The sequence below is a fragment of the Taurulus bubalis genome (assembly GCF_910589615.1).
Source record: "Taurulus bubalis genome assembly, chromosome: 6".
NCBI lineage: Eukaryota > Metazoa > Chordata > Actinopteri > Perciformes > Cottidae > Taurulus > Taurulus bubalis.
The window spans coordinates 11,721,601-11,746,906 of NC_136594.1; the positions used below are offsets into that span (position 1 = coordinate 11,721,601).

The following is a 25,306-nucleotide window of genomic DNA, read 5'->3' on the forward strand; positions in this document are numbered from 1 at the left end:
TCAGAACCCGCTCGCACAGAAGAATAACAGTGGTTCTATTCAGAGTTAAAAGACAATTTATCTGTGTCATCGTGGTCACAAATACATGCTTTACTGAATTCACTATACTAAGGCAATTTTTTTCTTTTGTCTTTTTCAATGTGTCAAATGAATGAACTTATTTTACATTTAATAGTTTTTTTCATTGTTTCTTTTATAGAGCATTACTAATGCTTGTTTTTAAATGGATCATTTGAAAGCAAAAAGGTATAGAAAACATAGAAAGATTAATCGATCGGTCGATTGACAGAAAACAAACCATTTTGATAATCGTCCACTTCAAACAAAATAAATCCCCAAACTTCTCTTGTTTAAGGCTCTAAATCAGACAGAGGACATTGAAGCTATAAAGGTGTGTCTCTTGCCCTAAGCCTTCAAAAAGTTCCTTAATTAGAGCCACATGCCAAAAAGTGATTCAAAAATCATATCGTTTTGTAGAATATTTCTTATTTTACACTTTAATTTCTTCTCGTCCCTATCAAGCAATTGACAGTAAGCAAAAATAAACATAATATAGAACTGGTATGGATACATTTCTGGCATGATGACATACTAATAATAATAATAATAATAATAATAATAATAACAGAAACATACAGTATGGAACCAAAATAAAGCTTCAAGATACAGTGAATCATGCAGGAAGGGCGATAAAGCAGCCGTGGCGTTCAGCCCTGGGATTCAGTGATGACCACCACTTAGTGTTATTGATTATTTGTACATTTTCAATTATATGGCGTGTTTAATAGCTCAAATCTTCAGATCTGAAAGTTCTGTTTTATTAGACCCTTCAGACAAATTTGATACACTTTATTTTCCTTTTTTAGGAAAATCAAATGTTACCATATTCAGGTGTTCTTCATTAGATATGTAAAACAAAGATGATCAGTAATGAGAGTTATGCAGAGCACAACATGAAATACTAGTATTCATTTGTTGTTTAAGAGAACAAGACATGTCAATCCTTAAATGAGAAAAGGACATTTTTCTTTGAGCTATCATTACTTCTAAAATCCCCAAAACTAAAAGATGAGGATTATTTTTAAAGTAACCTCTACCAGAAATATGCTAAAGTACATTTATGTTTGCCACTGCTCTTGCTTCCACAAACAATGCATACAAAAGGAAGATGTGCTGTCCCATTCAAAAGCTTCTGAAACAAAACACACATGAAGGAAATATGACGCCGCACACATCTTCAGATCACAAGCCTCTGTGGACACGACCACGAGGCTGCACAATGAACGCTACTCTCCTTACGGTATGTCTGAGGGGAAGTGAGGATTTCTCGTCTGGATGTTTGAGAAATGTACTCAGTGGGCTGAAAGCACATTTAACTTGATATATGCATCTGTTCCACCTAGTTTTATTAGAAATTAAGTAATTAAGTCAATGTAAATGCAGTTTCGACTTAAGTTTACATTAGTTGTTCCTGCCTAACTTCTAATAGAACCTATCTAACCTGCAAGTATTTTTTCAAATATCACATTGAATATGAAAATACATGAATATCAATATTTAATGTGGCTTTATGTGCATTATGTCCATCTCATTTGACCTCTAGATTAGATGGCAACAGCCCTGAGGGTAAATAAACAACCGCCACATACAGTAGGTAACAATTGACTTCTCACCTACTTCTATTATTACCACAGATCTCATGGCAACTGGGAACATTGCCAACTGGGACAAAGTATAAGCTAATTTTCTTTAATGGACTTTTCATAACAATTTAAATGCAGGAAATTGTTGAATGTGCTCAGGGATCAAAAGAGATTAATGATGATCTCTTTAGTGTATACATTCAAATACCAAAACAAAAAGCACTGACAAGATTCATTCAAGCCATTCAGGTAGATTTGTGCTCTGTAAAAACAAAATATATATATATATATATATATATATATATATATATATATATATATATATATATATATATATATATATATATAAAAATGTCAATATGAAATCTAACAAATGCTACAATTCAGTAAGTCTTACAAGTGTGATGATCAGACCCCGTCTGTGACAGCACATCAAATGTAGCTAAATGAACTTTCAAAAACTTTAGTACCGATTATTGACAAATGAAGATATAATAAATCTCTATACTCACAGTCCCAAAGTATGTGTATATGAAGTTGGTACAGACAGTGTCCGAAGGCAGAGCGGTATAACTATCAGCCCTCCGCTGCAGCAGTTGCTATTAGAAGGACTCGCACTGACCTCCAATAGACCTCTATTAGGTTCTCACAACTATGAATAGCAGAAACACGCCCCTCTCAAATAGAAACACAGACACATGAGGCAACACTACCCACTCACTGGAGCAATATTCAGGCAGCAGGTTCATTGAAACCCAGTTTGAGCTTTTTGTCCTTGAAAACGCAACTTATATAAGAGTGGAGTACAAGTAGGTATTAGGTGTGCAAAACCAGTTTAAAAAAAAGGTAATGGCGGCCACAGATTCAATCAGAATTCAAACTAATCTGATTGCCGATCTGAGTGACTTAAACATTTTGAGTGATGTTTATTCAAGATTGAATGACCAATGTCTTATCATACATTATCTAGACACAGTGTGTGCAATTCTTGTGTTGCCGAGCGACTAAACAGGTGGAACAAAGAATTACACGCTTATGACTAAAGGGTGTTTGTATTCAACACAATAGATATATTGACAAATTCTATATTTTTTTTTTTTACTGACATCCCGGAGTTTGTGAGCACTAAACCCGATAAAAATAAACCTGAACATGCAAGCAGATTCCTTTGAGTCTAAGATGAATCATGTTGTGTTAATAAACCACAAATGAGAGACAATCATACATCTTTGTTTCTTGCATTTTTAACTGAGACTTAAATGTGAAAATGTGGAAATGTTCTTGCTGAAGTTGTCAAACAGAATTAAACGAAGCAGACCTGAGCTGAGTGTCATCTAATGGCTGGAACAAGCAAAAATAGTGTTGTAGTGTTGCAACATTATTTTGTAATAGTAGTGTGGATAACAGTAATGTACAATGCTGAAATGTGTTGGTAGGGCAGTATGGATAACATCCTATTCTAAATCCTGTATGTTATGGAATTGTATGTCATGAGATCAATATACTCAGCAATACAGACCATTTTCTAGATATTACCTGGGTTTTGCAGGTGTAATAACAAGAGAATAGTGTCTGTTTTTGGTTACTCCTGCTCATTAAATTCCTGACTAATCAAAATATGATATCACATTGATGCTAAATTGTCATATTGCCCACCCCAACTGAAATCAACCAATAGAGTATTAAACATGTATTAATCTACAAAAGCTGCCGCTCTCCATTATCATCATCACTCAATTAATTCTAACTTTTGAAAGAAATGGAATCCCAACTCTGCCAAGGTGGCGTCTTCAAATGTCTCGTTTTGTCTGAACATGAGTTCAAAACACAAAAGGGGTTTTATTGTTAGAAGAAAAGCAGCAAATCCTGCTATGTGTAAATCTGCAACCTGAAAATGTGAAGCTTTCATTTCTCACATGTTGTTTGACAATTCTCTGAAACATTTAATCAATTGATCTTTTCAGCACTAAAACATGATTTGGTCTCAGGACAAATTCATTTATTCTTATTTATTTTTTAAATCTTACATAATACATGATTTATCAAAAGAGTAATTGATAGATGAAGCAATAATAAAAAAGTCAGCTCATGCGTGTGTCTCTCTGTCAGATGACCAACAGCAGACATATGCCATTGATTGCATGCTTGAGAGAGAGAGAGAGTTGTTGAAGTCAAAAGGTAATGCAACAACCCCCCCCCCCCCCCACCCACCCCCCACCTCTGCTCTCCATACTTGGACTGGGAAGATAACAAGCCAATAGCAGAGCCAGCTCGTGGGTCACCCCACACTCAAGCGCACACACAAGACATTGGAAAAAAGAGGGGGAGAGGGCAGCTGGTTCATTTGACACATAACAGAACATCAAGCTCGAGAGTACAGCTGTAGTTTTGAAACCACAGCCAGGAAGTTACAAAAAGAAAAACCACATGGTTGGTCAGTCACACTTGATTTCCTCAAAAATGTTCAAGTTCCTCTTCGTGGGATGTACACAGACAAATAAAAATAAATAAGTCAGCTTGGTTGTTGACTGTTAGGTTAAATGATTTAAGCTCATTATTACAACCCTAACACTGGAGGATTTAACACGTGAAGCCTTTAAACAAACTTAATCCCATTTTGACTTCCAAATCTCAGAAGCAACTTTCTCTCAGCAGTTGCATGCATAACTACACACATTTGTGTATGTCATGCGCAGTCTAGACCTTCCAAAACCAAGAACACAAGCGCACAAATGTGAGAAATGTATTATATGAGCATGTTCGGCAAACTAGTTTACGACCTCTATTAGTAACTAGTTACTTCCAAGGCAGAGGAGCGAGTCATATCGTTCGTGCTACACGTCTTCAACATGAATCAACGGGTGAGGATGCTGACTTTTTGACTGGTACCTTTAGCTGAAGTCTGAGCATGTCATGCGAGTAGCGATCTCTCGAGTATCTATTTGAAAACTGACTTTCATTGTTGACGAGTCAGCTAGAAACAAGTCAACCTAATGTTTTTACCCAACTCACTGAGCTAACGTGATCTTAATGACTTACGAAGCTACAAGTGGTCAAATCTGACAGACTTGTCATTTTACAGCAAATTTTGTAATTGCTGTATAGAAACGAGACACTGCTTTTTGTTTGAATACAAAGACCTATTGTAAATCTTGGAAACTGCGCTTGACAGGCGTAGCTACAGTAATTTAGGAGAGCAGAGTTAATTGTAAGGATTATCAAATCTTTTGTGTTACATGTTTGGAAATTGAGAATTTTTGTAATTTGGAAGATAACCTGCAGAGGAGCCGCAGGTATGAATAATGGATGGATGATACTTTGCCCCCGTGTCTCAGCCTGAGCATTAAATAAAACTTTACCAAACCATTTAAAAAAAAAAAAAAAAAAAAAAAATCTGTAAATGTCAGTTTTTCTAGCCGATATAAGCTCCAGTGTGCAGACTGGACATTCTTCTAATTTAAACAATATGCGTTTCTTGTTTTAACAACATTGCATGTTAGAGTAAGACATGCGTCTTTTGTGACCAAGATGAAATAGATACATAAGTATACACAGACAGTTTTGTGATAAAATAGATGTTGTTATAGCAAGTAAAGTGTCTTGTAAACCAAATAATTTTGTCTGCAGTAAAAAGGATCTTATTAATGAGAAACTAGGTACTTTTTAAAGATTATGAATGCAATACGTTGCGATAGCAAGTTAAAGATTCACAAAATTAATCAATGGTTGCAACCTTGATGTCATGGACATCTTTAAGAGAATGGCTTCTCTACATCCTTGTCAAGTCAATGATTGTTGCGGATGTTCTGTCTAATATAGCTCTATAAAAAAGAAAAGACAAGTCAATTTCTTAAACCTGAAACCAAATGTATTCAGGAAATTACCACAGACAATGTTTCACTATTGATTCCGTTCTAAAAAACACAAAATGTTGACATACGACATTCATGTGCTTCTGATTTATTGGATCTTCATACTGGAGCTGCTTTAGCCCAGCTCATTAATTACTTTTTTAATCATGCGCACCAGATAAAAAAAAACCTTTCCTTTTGGGACATTAGGGTCTCCATGAGCACACCTTGAGGGAAATAATCTATGGTAAATAGAAGGATGAGTCTGTACAGTCCCGAATAAAACCACTTACAAAGGTTTACTTGTATAAAGCGTTCGGATGCACCTGGACAACTGATATATTTTCGACACTCTACCTGAAAGCTGACAACCTATCGCTCTCAGTGCATATATATATATGTGTGACCGCGTGGCTACTGGATGTTTGCTGAAGCTAATGTGACATCTTTCATCTTCTTCACCCCTCTGACGGACTCACGTCCAGCCTCTCCTCCAGTCACATTCAACCCTGGTTTTAGGACACAAAGGCTGACCTTGCACAAGACAACCACGCTCAAGACTGCAGGTCTCGACCTCCCTGGTGAAATCGCACACTCCCAGTCACATGTTCTCACAGTGGAGAAATGTAGGAGAGAGGGAGGGTGGAGGATGGGATTTGTGAACTGGAACAAAGGTCACACACGCCCAACACGGCATCAGGACAAATGACCTCTACACTGTAGGTCAAAGAAAACGTGTTGCTGTTTTGAAATCATTGTGCATGAGGCAATCTGGGCAGCAAATCAAATTGAAAAAAGGTCAGATTTTTTTTGTTAAGGGACAAATGTGTTGGAGGCATTTTATTCCTGATTGAACATTTGCAAGGCAGATTTAAAGAAAAAACATTTTTTAAAGGGCACATCCATGTTTACAAGCTAGCAGTCTTCTTTTAAACTACCTTTGAGTTGCAATGCACTTCTTAACGTGTCACCACCAACGACTATCATCAGCAGGCGTATATATCACTTCCTCGTTCTTGTGAACAAACAGTCGGGAACCTCTTAAAAGCAGCTAGAGGTTAAAACTAAGCAGGGTACCTTCCAGAGCTTTGCTCTTCCACTGAGGTTAGTTTGAGTGACTTTGAATACAAATGAAAAACTACACTGCAAGAATTATTTATCATCACAGACTAATCTGAAGATTGCTTTCTTGATTAATTGTCATTTAGTCGAAGAAATGTCAAATTCACCGTAGCTCAGACCTAGCATGACGTCTAATTTGTCCGACCAACCGTCCAAAACTCCCACATATGAAGTTTACCATCAATTATTAAAAATAAATGTTTGGCATTTTTGTTTGAAATACAATCAATTATCAAAATAGTTGCTTATCGGTTAACATATTTTTTCAGTAGACATGCAAGATGAAGAGTTACTTGAACAGACTCTACAGGAGTATCATGAAGCAGAACTACACCGTACAAAATGGTTCGAGATATGAAGCCAGCTTTTTGCTTCATTGTGCTCTGGGATGAATGTCTGCATCTTATTTTCCCAAAAATTGGTGATTTCTTCCAGCTGGCTGATATTTTCAAAATTTCTTAGAAAAATCTTTTAGGAGAAACAGCGTTCACAGTAAATCATTCTTCTCTTAACGTCCATGCAGAGGCATGCTAATTTGAGGTTGGTTCATTAATCCGGATCCTCATCTTGATGCGCTCACATGATTCTTTTAAATTCACTTTACTAGGTTATGATTTTCAAGATAACATTTGGGTCATAGACTGTCATAGAAATATGGACATATGTCTCCGTGACGTCACCCATACGTTTCTGAACAGCTCTAAAGCGGCCACCCCCTCAATTATGTAATTTAAGCCTTAAACCTATTTATATTGGTGAGTTATATGAAAATCTACCTCCTTTATGGTACTCATGAACAGGCATATTAGCTACAGAGGCCAAAAGCCTTTTTTGATCAGGGATTTAAACATGTTTATTTCTGTCGTGAAGTTGGGCATGTTAACATGGGGGTCGCTGAAGACTGACGCGCTTTTCATTTGAGGAACCAAAGTGTTGTCACTTCCGTGTTGGATATGTTTTTCTGCACCGGAGGTTGCCGCTTGGTTGGGGTGACTTTTCGAATTCCGGCCTCCTGGTCTCACGTCAGGGCTATCGGTTGTTGTGTAAACACCAGACGGTTCAGTAGATATGCTAGATCAAGCCCAAAACAGGCTGATAGTGGTATTCTCAAATGACCAAATCAGAGTGACCACAGCGTGCCAGTCAGCTCCTGAATCACACATCGACATAGTGTCCCTCTCTGTTTGCAGTAATGAAAGCTCCTCCTGTACTCAATGGCAAATAACACATGATTGAGTGTGCACGGTCACTTTGAGATCATCCCATGTCTGTAGTGTAACTGCTCATGTGACTGCATGGCAAAAACAGCATTACCTAGTGTTTAGAAAATGCTGTTTAAAGAAGACATTGACAAACACAGGCTACATTCCACAGATTCCTGTTCGAGGATCTGCTTCCACATCCAACACTTCATATTACAGCATGTTGGGGCACACAAAACCTGTTTACAACACAAGATGGCTCCGACCTTTATCTGTGACTTTCAGTTGGAGAATTTCTGTTGACTTTATGTGAAGAGTAAATAACAGAAACAGACTCAGCCAAGGATCTTAAGAACATCGGTCTCTCTAATTTATGCAGTGAAGTTTAAACAATTTGCAGATTAACTATTACTTTACATTTATATTTATCAAATTAAAATATAATCATAACGTTTAATGTACTCCTGCAGGTCCAGCAGACATTTGTTTCCTTACTTCCTTGTATGTGCATCTTGGTTACAATTCCTTAGAAATGTGTTCATGTGTTCCATCCCAAATACTGATGTAACGGAACATATTCAAAAGATCCAGAATGGAACACTGAATGGAACATTCTACAATAACTACCTCAGAGTGATAACTTAACCTTGCCTAAAGGAGTTATTCCAAACGTTATCTGTCATTGGGATGATTATACAACTCAAAACAAGTTTGCCAATAACAATAACATAACTGAAAGAAAAATGGGAGCGGCCCAAAACCTGAAAACCCACTGATAGGATATGAAGTCTCCTCCTCGCACCGCTTTTCAGACTCAATTCAGAAAGAGTTCTCTTGAGGAGTGGTTCGAGGCTACCAGGTCAGAAACACATATGGCGGGGATGCAACTACATGCGTTTGCTCATGGGCACGTTGATCCTCTCCAACCCTCGTTGTGATCGTATTTCATTCACGATGTCATCCATGTGCATGGTTACACACAAAGTAGATGAGGCCGAGATTAATTAAACAAACAAAAGTTTCCAAACAAAGTATCATTTCTCAGACGACGTCTGATCAAATGCTACGTGTCCATAATATCTGTTGTCGTTTCAAACGATCACCTTCAGACACACACGGAATATCTCAGCGGTACCGACAGACAGACTAATACATAAGATACACACATTATTCTGATTAAATACATGATGTTGACCGAACAGGCTGTCGACGTCTACACTATAAGACAAACGGAAATGAAGATATGATGTATGGAGAAGATCAAAACGTGGCTTGATCTATTTTAGGGCAACAATAAGCGAAGCGCGGATTTTTTTTTTTTTTCCTGCGAGCTCGTAAAAGCACCACATTTCAACAAACATCCGTAAATAACATAGGAGTCTATTAGTAAACGCAAATGTGCGCGGAACTATTTGAGGCAGAAGGTGGGAAATGTTTGCACTGACCTGTAAGCAGCAGCAGATACGGAGACCGATTGTGAGTCTTGAGGAAGCAACAGCGGCAGCTGCAGTCTACATGTTACTCAGCTGGTGCGGCTTTCAGCCAATCAGGAGCGGCCACACGTGTTGCTTCTCCTAAAGTTTGAGAGGCGTGCTGTCATTGGTCAATCTGTTGTGACAATAACTGTACATATCTCATACAATCATATGAATTATAAATAATAATAATGATACTATGACATTGTAATGTATACTATAACCAGATTAGGCAGCAACCCTGTAGAGACGGGGAGAAGTTACCTTACTCATGCAGCTGTAGCTACTAACTACACTTATTTACTTAAGTGCTGTACTGAAAAACTATTTTAAGATACTTGTTATTTACTTGAATAGTTCAATCATATGCTACTCTATACTGTCGCTAATGAAGTTGGGACCACTTTTATTTACTTAACATACGACTGGGTAGCATTTGAGTTCCCCCTGATGAATAAGTCTTATTAAATCAACACTAATAAACTATAATGATGTATTTATTATACTTTGCATTATTAATCTGATTTAGTAGAGTAACTCATTTATTGAATAGATGTAGTGGAATTTAAAGTACATCATTATACTATATAAGTATATCATATCATACTATATAAGTATATCATATCATTATACTTCAAGTACTTCAAAATTGTATAGTACATGTACTTTTCACCCCAGCTATATACAGTATTTGAAAATCGCTAAATTCTAACCAGCTAACAATAAAATGCTATTAACATGCTGATGAATCGGTATCAACAATAATAATAATAATAATAATGTCACAAATACCTCTGCAAGGGATATTTTTCTGCAAAATCAGTACATTTGACACTTCTTACTTCTACATTTTTACTTCAGAAAATTACATTTTACTATTTTGTTGTAACAGCATAATTCTTCACACTTTATTGATTCCCCAAACAAATCCCACCCACTTAATAAGTCATGATCTTTTAAACCCCCCACAATGCTATACTAAGATCCTTTCATTAGCGTCTCTAATACATTCAAATTAACTTTTTTTCTGGTAAAAAGTCACATGTAGCTTCTTCTTGCAGTGAAGTGAGACAAACGGAGTGTTATCATTTGCACTATTAACCCTGCACTGACACGTTCCCACACGCAACCTCATCTGCTGACACACCCACACACTCTGTCCAAGCATCTGACCTGGGGGCGACAGGGCCTTCTCCATTGCTAACCCCTCTGGAACTATCTCCCCATCAGAGATGGGCAGTATTTCTATTACTTGTATTTGCAATACGTATTTCAAGTACTTTGAGTATTTTGTAATTTGTATATGATAGGGCCAATAAAACATCGAACGTAATTTGTAACAAAATACTTTAGAGTGATTTTGTGTTTAACATACTCAAAATACTTTCTCCACGAATCAAAAAACAGTCCACTTATCAAGCTCCTTTTTGTTGGATTTAACACAACCTTCCCCTCTTCAGCTGAGAGACTGTTCTTGTTTGCAGGAATAATATTCCATCCGCACAGGAGGCGGTTAACACCATAAATATTTGAAAAGTTAGTTGTTGAAAAGTTCAACTAAACTGGCTACTCGGTGGCTGGGTATAATAACTAAAATGTAAGGATCATTATATCATAAAGATGTCAGTGTGCACCTGTATGAGACACTTAACACTGTAATACAGAACTAAGTGACCTACCATGCCACTGGCCAATGTAAGAAAGAAAGAAGTAGGCTACCATGCCACTGGCCTATGTAAGAGAGCAAGAAGTAGGCTACCATGCCACTGGCCTATGTACAGTAAAAGAGAAGTAAGTAGGCTACTCACTTGTTAAGGTACCTGTTCACTTAGTATTGATTTACTTTTTACCTTTTAGTTTTATTCATTTTTCTGTGCAGAACTTGATGTACAGTAATTTATTGAGGCTCTTTACCTGTGTACAACTCGTTTTAATTCTATATTTTGCATTTATAGTATAGGCCTAATTCATGTGTGATGCTTTTCATATGTGATGAATATTTTCTTGTTGATACAAAGCCAAAGTTTATGGGCTCCGCTTAAGACCCAGCCTTTTTTCTCAAATTCCGAATGGTTTCGCATACCCATACTAAACACAGAATCTCTCCTCAACCACAAGGGCTATTTGAATAATTCCAAAAGGTATAATATACAGAAAACACGTGTGAGACTAGATACAAGGTTAATATAGCAGTATATGTGTTACTGGTTTAGTTTATGATAGAACAGAGGAAAAACGAAAAGTGCACATTTCGTGCACCTAGGGTAAAGGTCTCTGAAAGCAAACTTTCTTCCTGGACCTTGGACTTCTCTGGTTCCACAACAGAGGGGCTGGCTCTGCTTAACCACCAATACATACCAAGCAAGGCTGTAGAATATTGTTTAATCATAAGTAAGTCATATTTCAGTGTTTTGGCTGGAATGTGGTTGATATCTTGCAATATCTTGAAATAGATATTTCCATAACTTGGGAAGCTCTCTCTCTCGAGTCACTTTCGAGTCCTCTTGAGTCATATTTATGGTTTATGTTAATATTTATGGTTGAATTGTGTTATAAACATGTAAAATGGACTTATATGCTCTTGTAAGACTTTGCAGCTTTTTCTTTGCTTTGTCACATCAGTGGCTCTGGTATCAATTCATGGGAGTACGACTTTGAGAGTGAGGAAAATCTCCTGATGAAGAATTCTGCCCCCATATTTTTAGTTTTAAGCCCCATTAATAATATATATATATATATATATATATATATATATATATATATATATATATATATATATATATATATATATATATATATATATATACACATAATCAATCAAGTTGTTGTCTTTTAATAGCTTTGCTTAGTTACACTGACATTCTGTGACTGTTCTTCCTTTTTGTGTGGTTCACCTAAACTTTGTGTACATTATACATAAACCTGAATGCTCTGTTATATCAAATTGTGAATGTGAGAAAACGGAAAATCCATAAAAAAGTATTTCCAGTATTTTGTATTTTATTTTGATACATTTATTTGAGGGGTATTTTTTATTTTGTATCAAAATACATTTTGATGTATTTTTGCCCATCTCTGCTCCCCATCACATTCTCCATCACTCATACTTTCAAAACAGCACTTAAATCACATTTATTTAAATCTGCATTTAGTCTGTGATACTAGATTTTTGTAATTGTGTTTCTCACTATTGTCCTCTTTCTTGTTTTGTTGTTACCTTGTTGTTTGTCTTTACCATGTAAAGTGCCTTGAGTACCTTTTAAAGCGCTATACAAATAACATGTATTATTATAATTATTAAACTATTTATTAATAGTTTAATATTAAAAACAATTACATTTGTGGATTAAGTTCATTCGAGAGTCTGTGCTTTTATGTTTGTTGTTGATTTGTTGGTTTTCTTTTTGCATATGAAGTTTTCTGTGTCACTATATTGACTATAAGCTATAGCTTATAGTCAATATAGTGACACAGAAAACTCCAGAGACCCATGTAGGCATATGCAAAAAGAAAACCAACAAATCAACAACAAACATAAAAGCACAGACTCTCGAATGAACTTAATCTACAAATTTAAAAAATGCAAAACATTCACATGGATGAAAGAGGAAAAGTATATATATATATATATATATATATATATATATATATATATATATATATATGTATATATATATATATATATATATATCACATGACAATGACAAAAAAAGAAAGAAAATATATACTGTATTTGGTTATATTGGTTTGGATTTGATGAGTAGAGACCACAGGTCTGAGTTTCTACAACAAAGTATATTCACTTGCTTTATTTAATATATCATATCAATACTCAATATTTAATAATGAAACAATTGTACTTTACTTATATGCAGTGGCGGGCCGTGAATGTTCTACCTGCACGAGCTGTTCGCTTTCATTAGAGTGTTTCATTAGAGTGTTTGCCCTGGAGAGTGTTTGAGCAGAATTTATCTTTTTTTCCCACAAATAATTTTCCAGAAAAAACTAACTATGTATGTCATCAATAACTTATGAAAATGGAGACAAATAATTAAGCCAGTTATTTGAATTAGTATTTACGTTTTTTGTTTTGTTTTGTGTGGTGTAGTCATGAGCAGCTCCTGCTTTCCAAAGGAATTTCCGGGAAAAAATATAATTGAATTGCTATTATAGATGAAATAGGCTTTTATAGAGGCTTTTTTTTCCTTTGACTTCAGTATTTCTAAAATCCTTGCTAAATTCTGCTTTGATTACAATCCAATTATATAATAACATAATAGTTTATCATTTATATTTAATGGAGACAAGACTTTGTCTCAGTGTAGCTATTTTCCCCTAAAATATCCTCCAGTGACCACTGAAGTTACCAGGATGTACCAAGAGAGGGAGCTGTTTAACCACTTTCAACAGAGAGGATAATAGGAGCGTTCATTTAAAAACGCAATTTTAAAGAATAATTATCTTTTAAAGAATAATTATCTCTTCAGACACAACAAAATGATACCAATAGCCTCGCTAAACATAAGCGTATCACTTGTTGGTTGGAAAACATTGCGTTTAATAATCTTTCCATATTGTAAATCATTATTATATAATGTCTGAGTTAAGTTTATGTTATTGCCTTTTTCATCTCCCAAGATACACAAATCACTGTAACGTTCCTCTAAATGTAAATAGATTAAAGTGATATATAAACAATATAACATATTTTACCTTCTGAAAGATCATTACTATATCACTACAGATTGTATGAGAGGAGAGGAATGCCATATCATTTTGCTCCCATGTTTAGAAGTTTTAAAAAGTAAATCTCCAGCCCCTGTTTCTGTTGTATTTGTTTTTCAAAGGGCCTGTAGCTGCTGAACCATGTAGTCTGAACTCAGCTTAGATCATTTCCAAGGCTCAATGGGGACCGTGTGAACTGCTGCAGTTCAGGCGGAGGGTGGCGCACCAAGCTAAAGGATTGTGTCCGGGACCCTCAGAGGTCACCACGGGTCACAGCGCAGCGCCTGACAACACACACGCGCACGCATAAACACACACACACACACACACACACACACACACACACACACACACACACACACACACACACACACACACACACACACACACACACACATATAGTCCAACACTGATCTGCTGTCACAAATTAGGCTTGGCTGGAGGCTTGTTTATATTCTCCTGTACCAGGTTGGTGTACTGACGTTAGAGATACCACAAGATATTAAAACGAGTGATTAAGTCCACTTCTGAGCAGACACACTATTTTGAGTAATATTCCAGAAGCATTGTTGTTTTTAGGGATTGTGTGTGTGTGTGTGTGTGTGTGTGTGTGTGTGTGTGTGTGTGTGTGTGTGTGTGTGTGTGTGTATTTTGCAAAACAAAAAACTGCAGGATTATATAACAGCAATATAAACATGTGCAATGTGTTTTAAATGAATATAGTAGCCTTATAGGCTAGATATTTCATAATAAAACCACACAAGTAAGAACAATCACGGTCTGTTGAATGCAACAGTCATTGTTTCATATTCACACAGATCTCACTGCTCTCACCTGCTGATTTCAGTTGATTTTGTTCATAAAATGTAATTTTAAGGGATGTGATTATTTTCAATATGATAATTTTCTTGCTCTGGGCTACATGGGAAATAACTAAACAGTAACTGATTGCTGTGTTTTGATTTGCATACACGATATTTTCCATTGGGATCTAGTGACATCACTCTAATAACAGGAACAGCTGAATGTGCAGCTATGTGTACCAGTGGGACAACTGCGTCAAAAATGGCAATATTTAAAGTAAAAGGTATTCATATTCCGGTATATTTTTGTTCACGCAGTAGCTGTGGACAGCATATCTATCTTTAGGAACAATACAGAGGAATGCCCACCTCATGTTGATGGTCTCATATCAGTGAAGACCAATCCTTAAATCTCGTGTATGTCCTGTTGCATCTGGTACTAAAGTTCTTTTTTTTTGTTGCAGTTATGCTGTTATTTCTGTCCCTTGCGACCTCGTTATTAATAAGGTGAGAACGCAGCAGTGACTCATTATGCAATGTAACTTTCAACTGTACCATATTGCACATTAGTGCCTGTAGGGTTAATTAGATCAATACTATCAAGACACACAATAATGATCGATAAAGCATTCATACTAATGTGTCCTACACATGCAACCATTCTGAATAACCAAATTCGAGCAGTAATGTAATATTTATTTTGTATGTACATATGTTAGGAATAAGCATCAATAAATAAACACAAAACAACAAGCTGTTTTAAATTATACCAATATTGGCACCATTTGTGATAAATAACATGTGGATATGTAGTGGATATTTTACTGAGAAGAGCTTAAAAACATGAAAAAACCAAACGTTAATTTCCAATAAGATAGTTGTTGGACTATTTAACAAAATATTTTAACAGGGAAATTAAATGTGCACACCACAGTTGTATCATGACGCATCGCTTGGCCTCGTACGCAGCATTGACGTAACAAAGTCGGTCAGCAAAAACTTCCAGTATTTAATTCTTCTTCTTTTTTTAGCAATAGCACACAAGTCCCTCCATATTTCAAAGGATAAACACATAAAAAGTGTTAAAACTGCACAGTGAAGTAATTGGATTTTATGCCCCCGTCCCGCTCGCTCGCGCTTTTCTCTCCATGGTGCTCTGAAAACTCTCCAAACACTTCAGATGTCTTGTGAGCCTTTCTTTACCAACCACCGCCGCTTTTTATTCTTCTACATTGCTCACAGGATCAAATATATCCAAGCACGCTGAAAGTTTCGAGATTAAAACGCTCTCAGTGACAAAATAAAGAATTGGAGCAATGTTTTGGCGCATGAGAGCAGTTTGAGTCTGTGAGGAGCGCACACAATAAACCTGTTGTTAAACTTGCTGTGAAAATATGTTTGAAGAAAACAGCCAATTGTTGTATGAAATGTATTCAAGTATAAAATAATGCCCTTTGTTTGGGGGGAAAAACTTGAGCAATGTGAGGGTACAAAAGTCCCCTGTGGCATTTACTAGCACCCTTTGTGCAGTTTGCGCTTTGGCGTCTCCACTTGGCGCATTACCCAGGCCCCTTTAAACGCGATTGTTTCTTTCTTTCTAATGACATTTACCGGATCAAAACATGCTGTTAATTCGATCAGAAAGCTTCACCCTTCATAACAATAGCAGTATAATTTCTCCCAAAGTTTGTTAAGTTGACCGAAATTAGGCAAATGAATAGGGGTCTCCAGGCTACCCATCTTGCAGGTGACGGGGAATAATGCGCGTTCACACCAGCTGCATTCTTCTTTATTTCTCCCCTTCTTTCACAGCATTATTAAAATTTAGGCCAATGAAACTATTCATTCGACTGAATAGACATTTTCTTATAGGATAATAGGATACAAATTGAGCCTCTCCAAAGAGTCTCCAGTGGTGGGTAACCCTCGTGTGCCAGAGGCTGCTGGAGACGCTGGCCCTGACGCAGACGACGCTCGTGTGCCAGGGCTAATCACACACCTGCCGAGGAGTCCAACAAAATGAAGAATGTAAACAAAAAGCTTGCCATCTCTCATAAAAGATGGACGTGTCACCAAGTCGTGTGAGAAACGCCGAGAACAAACGGGGGGACTCCGTCTCCAAAAGATCTCCCCTGAACTTGGCGGAACAGCCTATTAAAGGCTTACTTAATTACTCTAATGACACTGGACAGGCCTTAAAACTCGGACCGGGCTTGGATGAGAGTTAAGATCGCTTGCTGGGATTTGTAAACAGGCGATCGTGTGAGAAACGCGAGTTGGAAGAAAAAGGGTTTCTTTTTTCGCCGGCTTTGTTTTCAGTGCGCACAGTGCGCCCCGCCGGATCAGGCGATCCAACGCTCGCCTCTTATTTCCCGCCTGGGTTGTTACTATGCAAATAATATTCCGAAAGTAATCACGTGTCTTTTGAACAGCCACGTGGATTAACAAAGCAGGTTTGCCCCCCTGCTAGCCCATGGCTTTAGGTTTTTACTATTTCTTTAACTGATCCTAAATGCACACATTTACCCAAATGCATGGCTCTAATCCCATGGAATAATTTACACCATGAATGCCAGAGTCCCTTGGATGATCCTTTATAAGGACCGGCTTTCCACTTAACACCTCAGTCTCTCCTCATCTTCTGCCAGAGCAACATAGTCGACTTATCTTCCCTGCTGACCCGGTTTTTATAGAAAATTGTCGGACATTCGTCGATGGCATCTAAAATGAAAGACAGAAAGGTACGCGCTCCATGTGCGCTCTGCACAACGAGGACTGCACTTTTTTTTTTGGCAACGCTGCTTTTTTAACACTTTTGAGTCACTTTATGGGACTTTATATTTCATCATTTACATCGAATATTCTTCGGCTACAATTTGGAGTAATGTTCCTGCTAGTGGAGGGGAGATCTATTGCCCACCACCTCTGTGGCACGCGTTACAGAATAACTATAGCGCACTACTTTTCTGAAATAGCCTATCAGACAGTTACGGAATATTTGGGCAATTCTAATGGAATTTATTCGGTTATAAACACATATACTTAATAACTGTATTGAAATAGATTTAACATATTTCCAATAAGGCATTTAAAGCTCGGCGCGCAGATGTCCGTCGCGCGCTCTGGAGCAGGATAGCGCGCAGCGCGCAAAAATAGCCAAGTTTCCAAACATATTTCATCGCTGCATTTCTCTTGATTTATATCTTCCTGGTTGTTTCATGTTCGTGTTTCTGACTGACAGTATAGTTGTGATGAATGAGATGTATTACTTTATCTAATGTTTTCTCTCTCCCTTGTTTTTCACAGAGAACTCCCATCTCTCACAAAGTCATTGAGAAACGAAGACGGGACCGCATTAACCGCTGCCTCAACGAATTAGGAAAAACTGTACCAATGGCTCTGGCAAAACAGGTATTGTAAAATATGGATTACATTTTCTCTTAGAACTCGCATTTATTTTACAATATTAATCGTTTAGCAAGGACGTGTTTATAAGACACGTTTTTTTCGAATAATCATGTAAACATGTTCTAATGTTGGATTTTTTTAAATATTTTGTAGAACTCTGGAAAACTGGAGAAAGCTGAAATCTTGGAAATGACAGTTCAGTACCTGCGAGCGTTGCACTCAGCGGATTTCCCCCGTGGAAGAGAAAAAGGTGAGTCAACGTTTCACAGAGCTCCGACACTTTACGCATCTCAACCCCACGATTCTGTTATACGATTGTATGACAACTTATGCTATTCTGATTAGGTAAAACTATTAGTTGTTTGTCTGTTTATGTAAGTTTGAGTTTAAACGTATACATTTTGTTGCAACTCCATCTTTACGCACAAAAACTATGTTGCGCCAGACTTGTTGATCGCTTCATGTCGGCGGGGTTGTAATCGTTGATGCTTATTTGATTCCTTCCAGGTGAACTACTAGCTGAATTCGCAAACTACTTCCACTACGGATACCACGAGTGCATGAAGAACCTCGTGCACTATCTGACCACAGAGGACAGGGCTGAAACCAAAGACATCAAGTACGCACGGATCCTCGCCTTCTTACAGTCTAAATCTCGCGTGGTCACCGAGCCTGTGTTCGGCTCCGTCGCCTCGATGCCGGAGCCGTGTGACTACCTCAGCCAGCTGCACTCCTCTCCGGAGCACCAAAGCCACAGCCCGTCTGACTCCGTTTACCAGCAAAGTCCACCGGGACACTTCTCCTGGCACAGCTCGACCCGCAGCCCGGCCATCTCGTACCCGGCAGTGCCTCTCTCTGCGCATGCCCCGCAGCACGGTGGATACCTTTCACCGGTGCAGGGACTCGATCACCACTATTTCAACTTCCTCGGTCACACGCACGCAAACACGTTCAGTTTGCACAGTGCGCAACACGCCATGTGAATAGTTTTGCTATCTTTTGCTATTGTTTTTATTTATATATTTGTGAATGATGGAAATAGATCTTGTACATGTTGTGAATAAATATTTCGGACTAAAACTCAAACTGTTTTGTGATCATTTACACTCAGTTTTAAGTGTTTATGTGACGCATAGATCTCCCAAATAACAATAAATTACAAATCATGTCATGGATATAAAATGGCAAAAGATGGGAAGAGAGAGACAATATTGCACCTTTGTGAAAGATGTTCAATCTTCAGTGAATCATTTGTGATATTGTGATTTTGCCTGATACATTATTGATGAAATATACATTAAATTAACTAACATCTAAACAACATGCAGCATAGATATCTTTTTCTGAAACTAAAGGGAATTAGGACTGTTTTTCATCGTAAAATAAATAATTAGAACAAGCCAGACTGGGCCCAAACTTCATCAAAATGCTCACTATTTTTGGCGCACTATGCCTTCAGTGGTCAGTCTCCTCCACATGTTTATGTGCTGATCTGAGGGTGTAATGTGTCACAGCATCAGTTTACATGGGGCAGACATGAGCCTGATTCACACTGAGCCACATGCTCCTGCACTTAAACAGACCTGCAGTTAACACCACCATTGACTCTCCCTTACTTAACATTCAAATCTGTGATTGAATACAAAAACAGTTTGGGACGTAATAAGGGAAAACAAGTTGATAAATACAGTTTCATTATGAATAACATTATGATGTGTTTTGTATGAAAAGTTGCATGATCTCAAAGAGTGTTAAAACAAGATACAAGTTGTCTTTCTTCTTAACTTTAGAATCAGAATCAGAACCATGTATTGCCACGTATGTTTTCACATATAGGAATTTGTCATGGCGGGTGGTGCATAACATAAAATAAACACAGTGCAAGAAATAGGAGCATGTTCAATTTACAATTAAATGTACAATATAATATAACTTTGAAAGAAAAATAAAGTGCACAGACAAACAGTTAACAGTATACTTTAAACAAGTGAAGTGAGCCAAGTTTGACTATTTCCATCCGTCTGGGGAATTGAGGTTCATCAGGAGTAAAGAGGGATGCTGTGCAGGGAAGACAGAGCCACCCAAGCTCAAATGATATTGTTTATATGTAAAATATAGTGTGTAGTCATTCAAACATCTGAAGATCTGTGAAGCCTTTTAAAGCCCTTCACTCAAAAGGAGCACTGTATTGGTGAAGTTACTGATCGAAAAGGCTCTCTGTCTTCAACAGAATAAGGAATTACTTTGATCAAAAGAGAATTGTTTTTGCCAAGCTGCTGTATGTGACCACAGAGTCTCAATAAATGCATTAAACTGCTTTCAGAGCCCGTCTGTCTTTCTTTAAGTAAGTTGTATGGTGTTGAATTGTACAAAGGAGAAGTTAAAAAAGGAGCAGGGGAGAAAACTCCTTGTTGTGTTTTTTTAACCAGGGAGCCCCATTGTGGTGCATCTGAAAGGGAAAGATCTCTGCGTCTCTTGTGCTTTATCCTTGAGTGATTGCGAAGAAAAATAATCAACACCATGAAATCAAAGTTTTTCTCAAAGAGGAGTTCAAGAAAACACTTTGTCCTCACGGTTTTCCTTCAGAGGTAAAGAAGACATTACACATACCTCTCTCCTGTGTCAACAGGTGAGAATACCTTACTGTATAAGACAACAAGCAAGTTACAGGTGTCCTCATGTGGCCTGTTGACACGTATGGACAGATATGATGGACGGAATAATCGCTTCTGGGTGGATGGGTACAGATGCATGGATAAGCCCACATTAATCGCCTGGATGGTTGGATAAACTCACATTAACCAGACTCTGAACAAAAAACAAGCAGCAAGAGAGCAAATGAAAGAAATGAAAGACAAGTGTCCAAGCAGATGGAAAAGTGACAATACAATAAAGGAGAAAAGGCTTTGAAGGAATACTCAGATCCTTACAGCTCCAATATTGGTTTAAATCCTGACTCTAAACATGGAAAAAAAAGACTGATGTTCAGCCAGATGAGAAAGATTAAACTGCAGCACAATCACATGAATAATAATAAAATGAGCACAGATAACAAAAAAAAGAAGAGAAAAGGACTCCAAACTAGTATTATTGTCATGTATACTGAGCCCAGTGGTAAAGCCTCACATTGAGAATGTTTATCTTTCGCATTAACATCACATGCTGAACATTAACAATCCACTCTTTAGAAAAAATATTCATTACTGAATGTCAAAGAAAAATGTGATTCACACTCTGAGTCTATACAAAAACTACGACGAGCATGAAGTCGGGCAAATTTATTAAGGAAGTTTCGTCCCTGTCTGGAAAGAGGGACGATGATGGGAATAAGTGCCAGACATTATTGCTTTCAGATGTTTGTAACTTAATAAATCATTGTCATCAATAAAACAAAACAAATAACAGTATTAAATAAGTTGTTATATTTTCAGAAGCTTGTGCATCCAATTACAAACACATCTATTTTAGTGTAACTGTATTTAAAGCTGCACTTCTATCTGTAGACACAAGATTTACACTCAATGCCAAATTATATTCCTTATCATGAAATCTTTATATTTGATTTTTTTGTCTTGCACTTCTTATTCGTGACTACTTCTGTCTCAAGACACTTTGTGTTAGTGTATAACGTGTACTTCTTTGTACATAGAAGATGCTCTTATATTATTCTTTGTTGGTATGTGTTTGTTCTTGTACTTCTGCTGCTAGCTGTTAGTAACACAGAATAATTACAATACAACAATAATTAACACAGATTCTAAAGATGCTTTTCAAACATTTCAAATTTTCGAACAAATGCAACCTGAGGTTTATTAAGTGTGAAAAGTAAACGCAAGACTTAAGTGTTAATCTGGTTTTACATGTAGCAAGAAAAAGTGGTGTAACGTAACTACGTACATTTACTCAAGTACAATTTTGAGGTATTTAGTATTTTCATTTCAAGGAAAGAATTGTAATGTTAATCCAGATTTATCTGACAGCTCAATTTATTAGTTCACTTTGCAGATTAAGACTTTACAGACAAAACACATCATCAATTTAGAATGATAATGATGCATTTTTATAGATAAAGTGACAACACTGTATAACAAATCATTGTGTTATCACTTCCATTCCACTCCATTTCATTGTCACTGTTGTATTTTTATGTGTGTATATATATATATATATATATATATATATATATATATATATATATATATATATATATATATATTCTGTGTACGTTGAGAGCAACGGAAAATCCAGAGCCAAATTCCTTGAATGCGTACACATACATGGCCAATAAAGCTGTTTTTGATTCTGATTTTGACATTCGCTCAATCTCGACTAACTACAACATTTGAAATGCTGCTTTTAAGTTAACACAGTAGTAATAATAGCCAAATATTACAAAGAGTAAAAATATAACACTGATCATTTACTTTTGAAGCACATTTTGCTGATAATCCTTCAGTACTTTTATTTAAGTACAATTTTAATCGATAACTTTTACTTGTAGTGGACTATTTTACAATTGTTTCTACGAAGGTATTTTGGTAAAAGATCTAAATTCTCCAGTTTATTTTCTACAACGCAACCTGGAACCTATAAATTATAATGGAAATACTGTAAGTATGTATCTTTAGCAAAACGATGTAATTGCTAAAAGTAAAAAATGTTCATCTCGAGTATAATGAATACATTGTTTCCTCTTTGTTATGGTTCAGTTATCTCTCACCCAAAGGATCTTCACAGTTAATCTAATCTAAATAAACCTTCTTCATACAAAGTATTTTTGCTTGTAAATGGCTAAAGTCTTAACAAGTAAGATAAGAAAATGCAGTGACCTATTTCTACTCTCACATACAAATTGCCTTTGTCTTGTTTCAAGATACAGATACTTAATCTAGAAAATGTTCGAAACAAACTGATATCTATTGAAAATAGATTGAAATTATCACTGTACCTGCACCTTTATTTCCTGTTTCAAGAAACAAGTTTTTGACACTTGAGTACAGACAGCAATTATTTGAATGGAATGCAAAAGACCAGACATTTCCCCCTCTTTAGGCCTCTAGAAACCCTTCAAATTAAACCATTTGAGAAGGAAGATTGGTCGTTACTCAGGTCTACACTGAGGCCAAGACTTTAAACTATTCATTAAAAATGAATAGTTTAGACATTTTGAGAAATATGCTTCTTCGTTTTCTTGCCGATACTTAGATGAAAAGTTGGATGTCTGTCATTTGATATGAAGGTACAGCCAGCAGCTAATTGGCTCAGTCAAGATCGGCCACCTGTAAAGATCACAAATTATAAGTTATAATGTGTTCTTTTCGTACAAAATTAAGTATAAAAATTACAATTTGCCAGGTGTTATGTATCTGGCTCTTTCTTGGCTGAGTACAGTAACCTTCTGGAAATAGTCTGACACAACAGTTCCAAGGCCGCTTCACCCTGCGTCATTATGCTAAGCTCTAACTAACCACCTGCTGTAGCTTTAATGGACAGACATGGGAGTGGCATCAATTCATCATCTTTCTTTAATTAAAAATATTTCCCCAAACGTTGAACTATTACCGTGAAAGGGGTCACAAGAGCAACAATTGCTTGCTGTCACCAAAAGAGGGACCCACACATAAATACACTATACGTCTGAGAGCCCCTGTTTTGATCTTTGTACCCGCATGAGCACTAAAGTCAAGCTTAGACGGTTAGCTAAGCTTCTGAGAGTGCAACAGCAAAGCTCCTTTCCTTTACCATGCTGTAGTGTGTTTGTGTTGCCTTTGTGTGTGTATATGTGTGTGTGTGTGTATGTGTGTGTGTGTGTGTGTGTGTGTGTGTGTGTGTGTGTGTGTGTGTGTGTGTGTGTGTGTGCGCGTGTGCAAGAGGGGTACAGTCGAGTTTTGGGAGAGAAGCCAAAGAAGAAGTACACAAGCTGTGAGAAATCCAACAGTCAGTGTTGATTGTTAATCAAAGTCCTTCAGTGGCATCGGATCTTTGCCGGCTCACCTCAGGATGGTCGTCTGATCCCGAGCATGAAAAGACAGAGAGCAGGGGGAGGGAAGGGGAGACAGAAGAAGAGAGAGAGAGAAACAGAAACAGTGGGGAAAAGGGATGAAGATCATTCCCACAACAGATACCACTATCTCACAGGGTTTAAAGGGCCCCCTTTCTGTAGCCCCCCCCCCCCCCCCCCCCCCCCCTACTCCCCCTCCCTTCTCTTACCAATAATGCCAAAACTTGGCAGCCAACCCAGAGCACATGAGCAACAGTTTCCCATCAGAGAGAGGCAGCCATCCTACTGCCTTGGCAGCAGCGACGTCTGAAGAAAGACTGGCACTGTAAGGAGAGAGCAGACATGAATGGAGTCTGTTCGGAGAAAAGAAAACAGCACATATCACTCTAAAATCACTCCCAGACAATCAAAAGGGAAAGCCCTTTTGATTGTCTGGGAGTGATTTTAGTGAGAGCACATCACTTAGCGGTAACAAAGTGTAAAAAAAAATATCAGTATTTGATATGATGATGAGCGATTTTCATTTAGAAAGCTATGTTCCTGGATATAAACACAGAACATAAATATATAAATATGAATGTTTAAGACAATATTCTTAGTTTTTTGCTCATGCAGGCACAAAAAAAAAAGTTAGATCAAAGATATCAGATATGAAACCTAATTAAGTGGCTTTTTCAGTCTTCTTTGCCCCCTGCTAAGGGATGAGGGCTTCACCTTTTTGCACTTGGCACAACCCTCCATGTGCTCAACAGCAATGCCATCAGATTATGCAAATCCATGCCGATGTCCCATTCAATACCTCCATTTAGAACGGAGATATTGGAGCCAAAAATGAATAGAGCAGTGTTTTAAAGGAGCAAGAGCAGGAGAAGGGTCAAAGACATCTCCAATATAAATGAAAACATAATGAGTACTGTACAGAATATCCCACTGTGGCCCATCATTTCAGTTACACCCTGGCTTAATAGCTCTTTGTCTTCTTCTGGTGTTTTGTTAAGTTTATCTCATGTAGAGCACGGCCGCCGCTGCCGCCGCCGCAGACTACCGGAAAAATATGGAGACAGAGAGAGCAGTAT

At 37.3% G+C, this 25,306-nt stretch overlaps 1 protein-coding gene across 1 annotated transcript; it reads left to right on the forward strand.

Annotated features, from left to right (window-relative positions):
• Window positions 1-17,535: 17,535 nt before the first annotated feature.
• On the forward strand, window positions 17,536-19,212 carry helt (helt bHLH transcription factor; the record flags this gene model as incomplete). Its single annotated transcript, XM_079219543.1, has 4 exons — window positions 17,536-17,562; window positions 18,128-18,232; window positions 18,383-18,479; window positions 18,737-19,212. The coding sequence occupies 4 exons, from the start codon at window positions 17,536-17,538 to the stop codon at window positions 19,210-19,212; spliced, it is 705 nt and encodes a 234-aa protein (XP_079075669.1).
• Window positions 19,213-25,306: the final 6,094 nt, after the last annotated feature.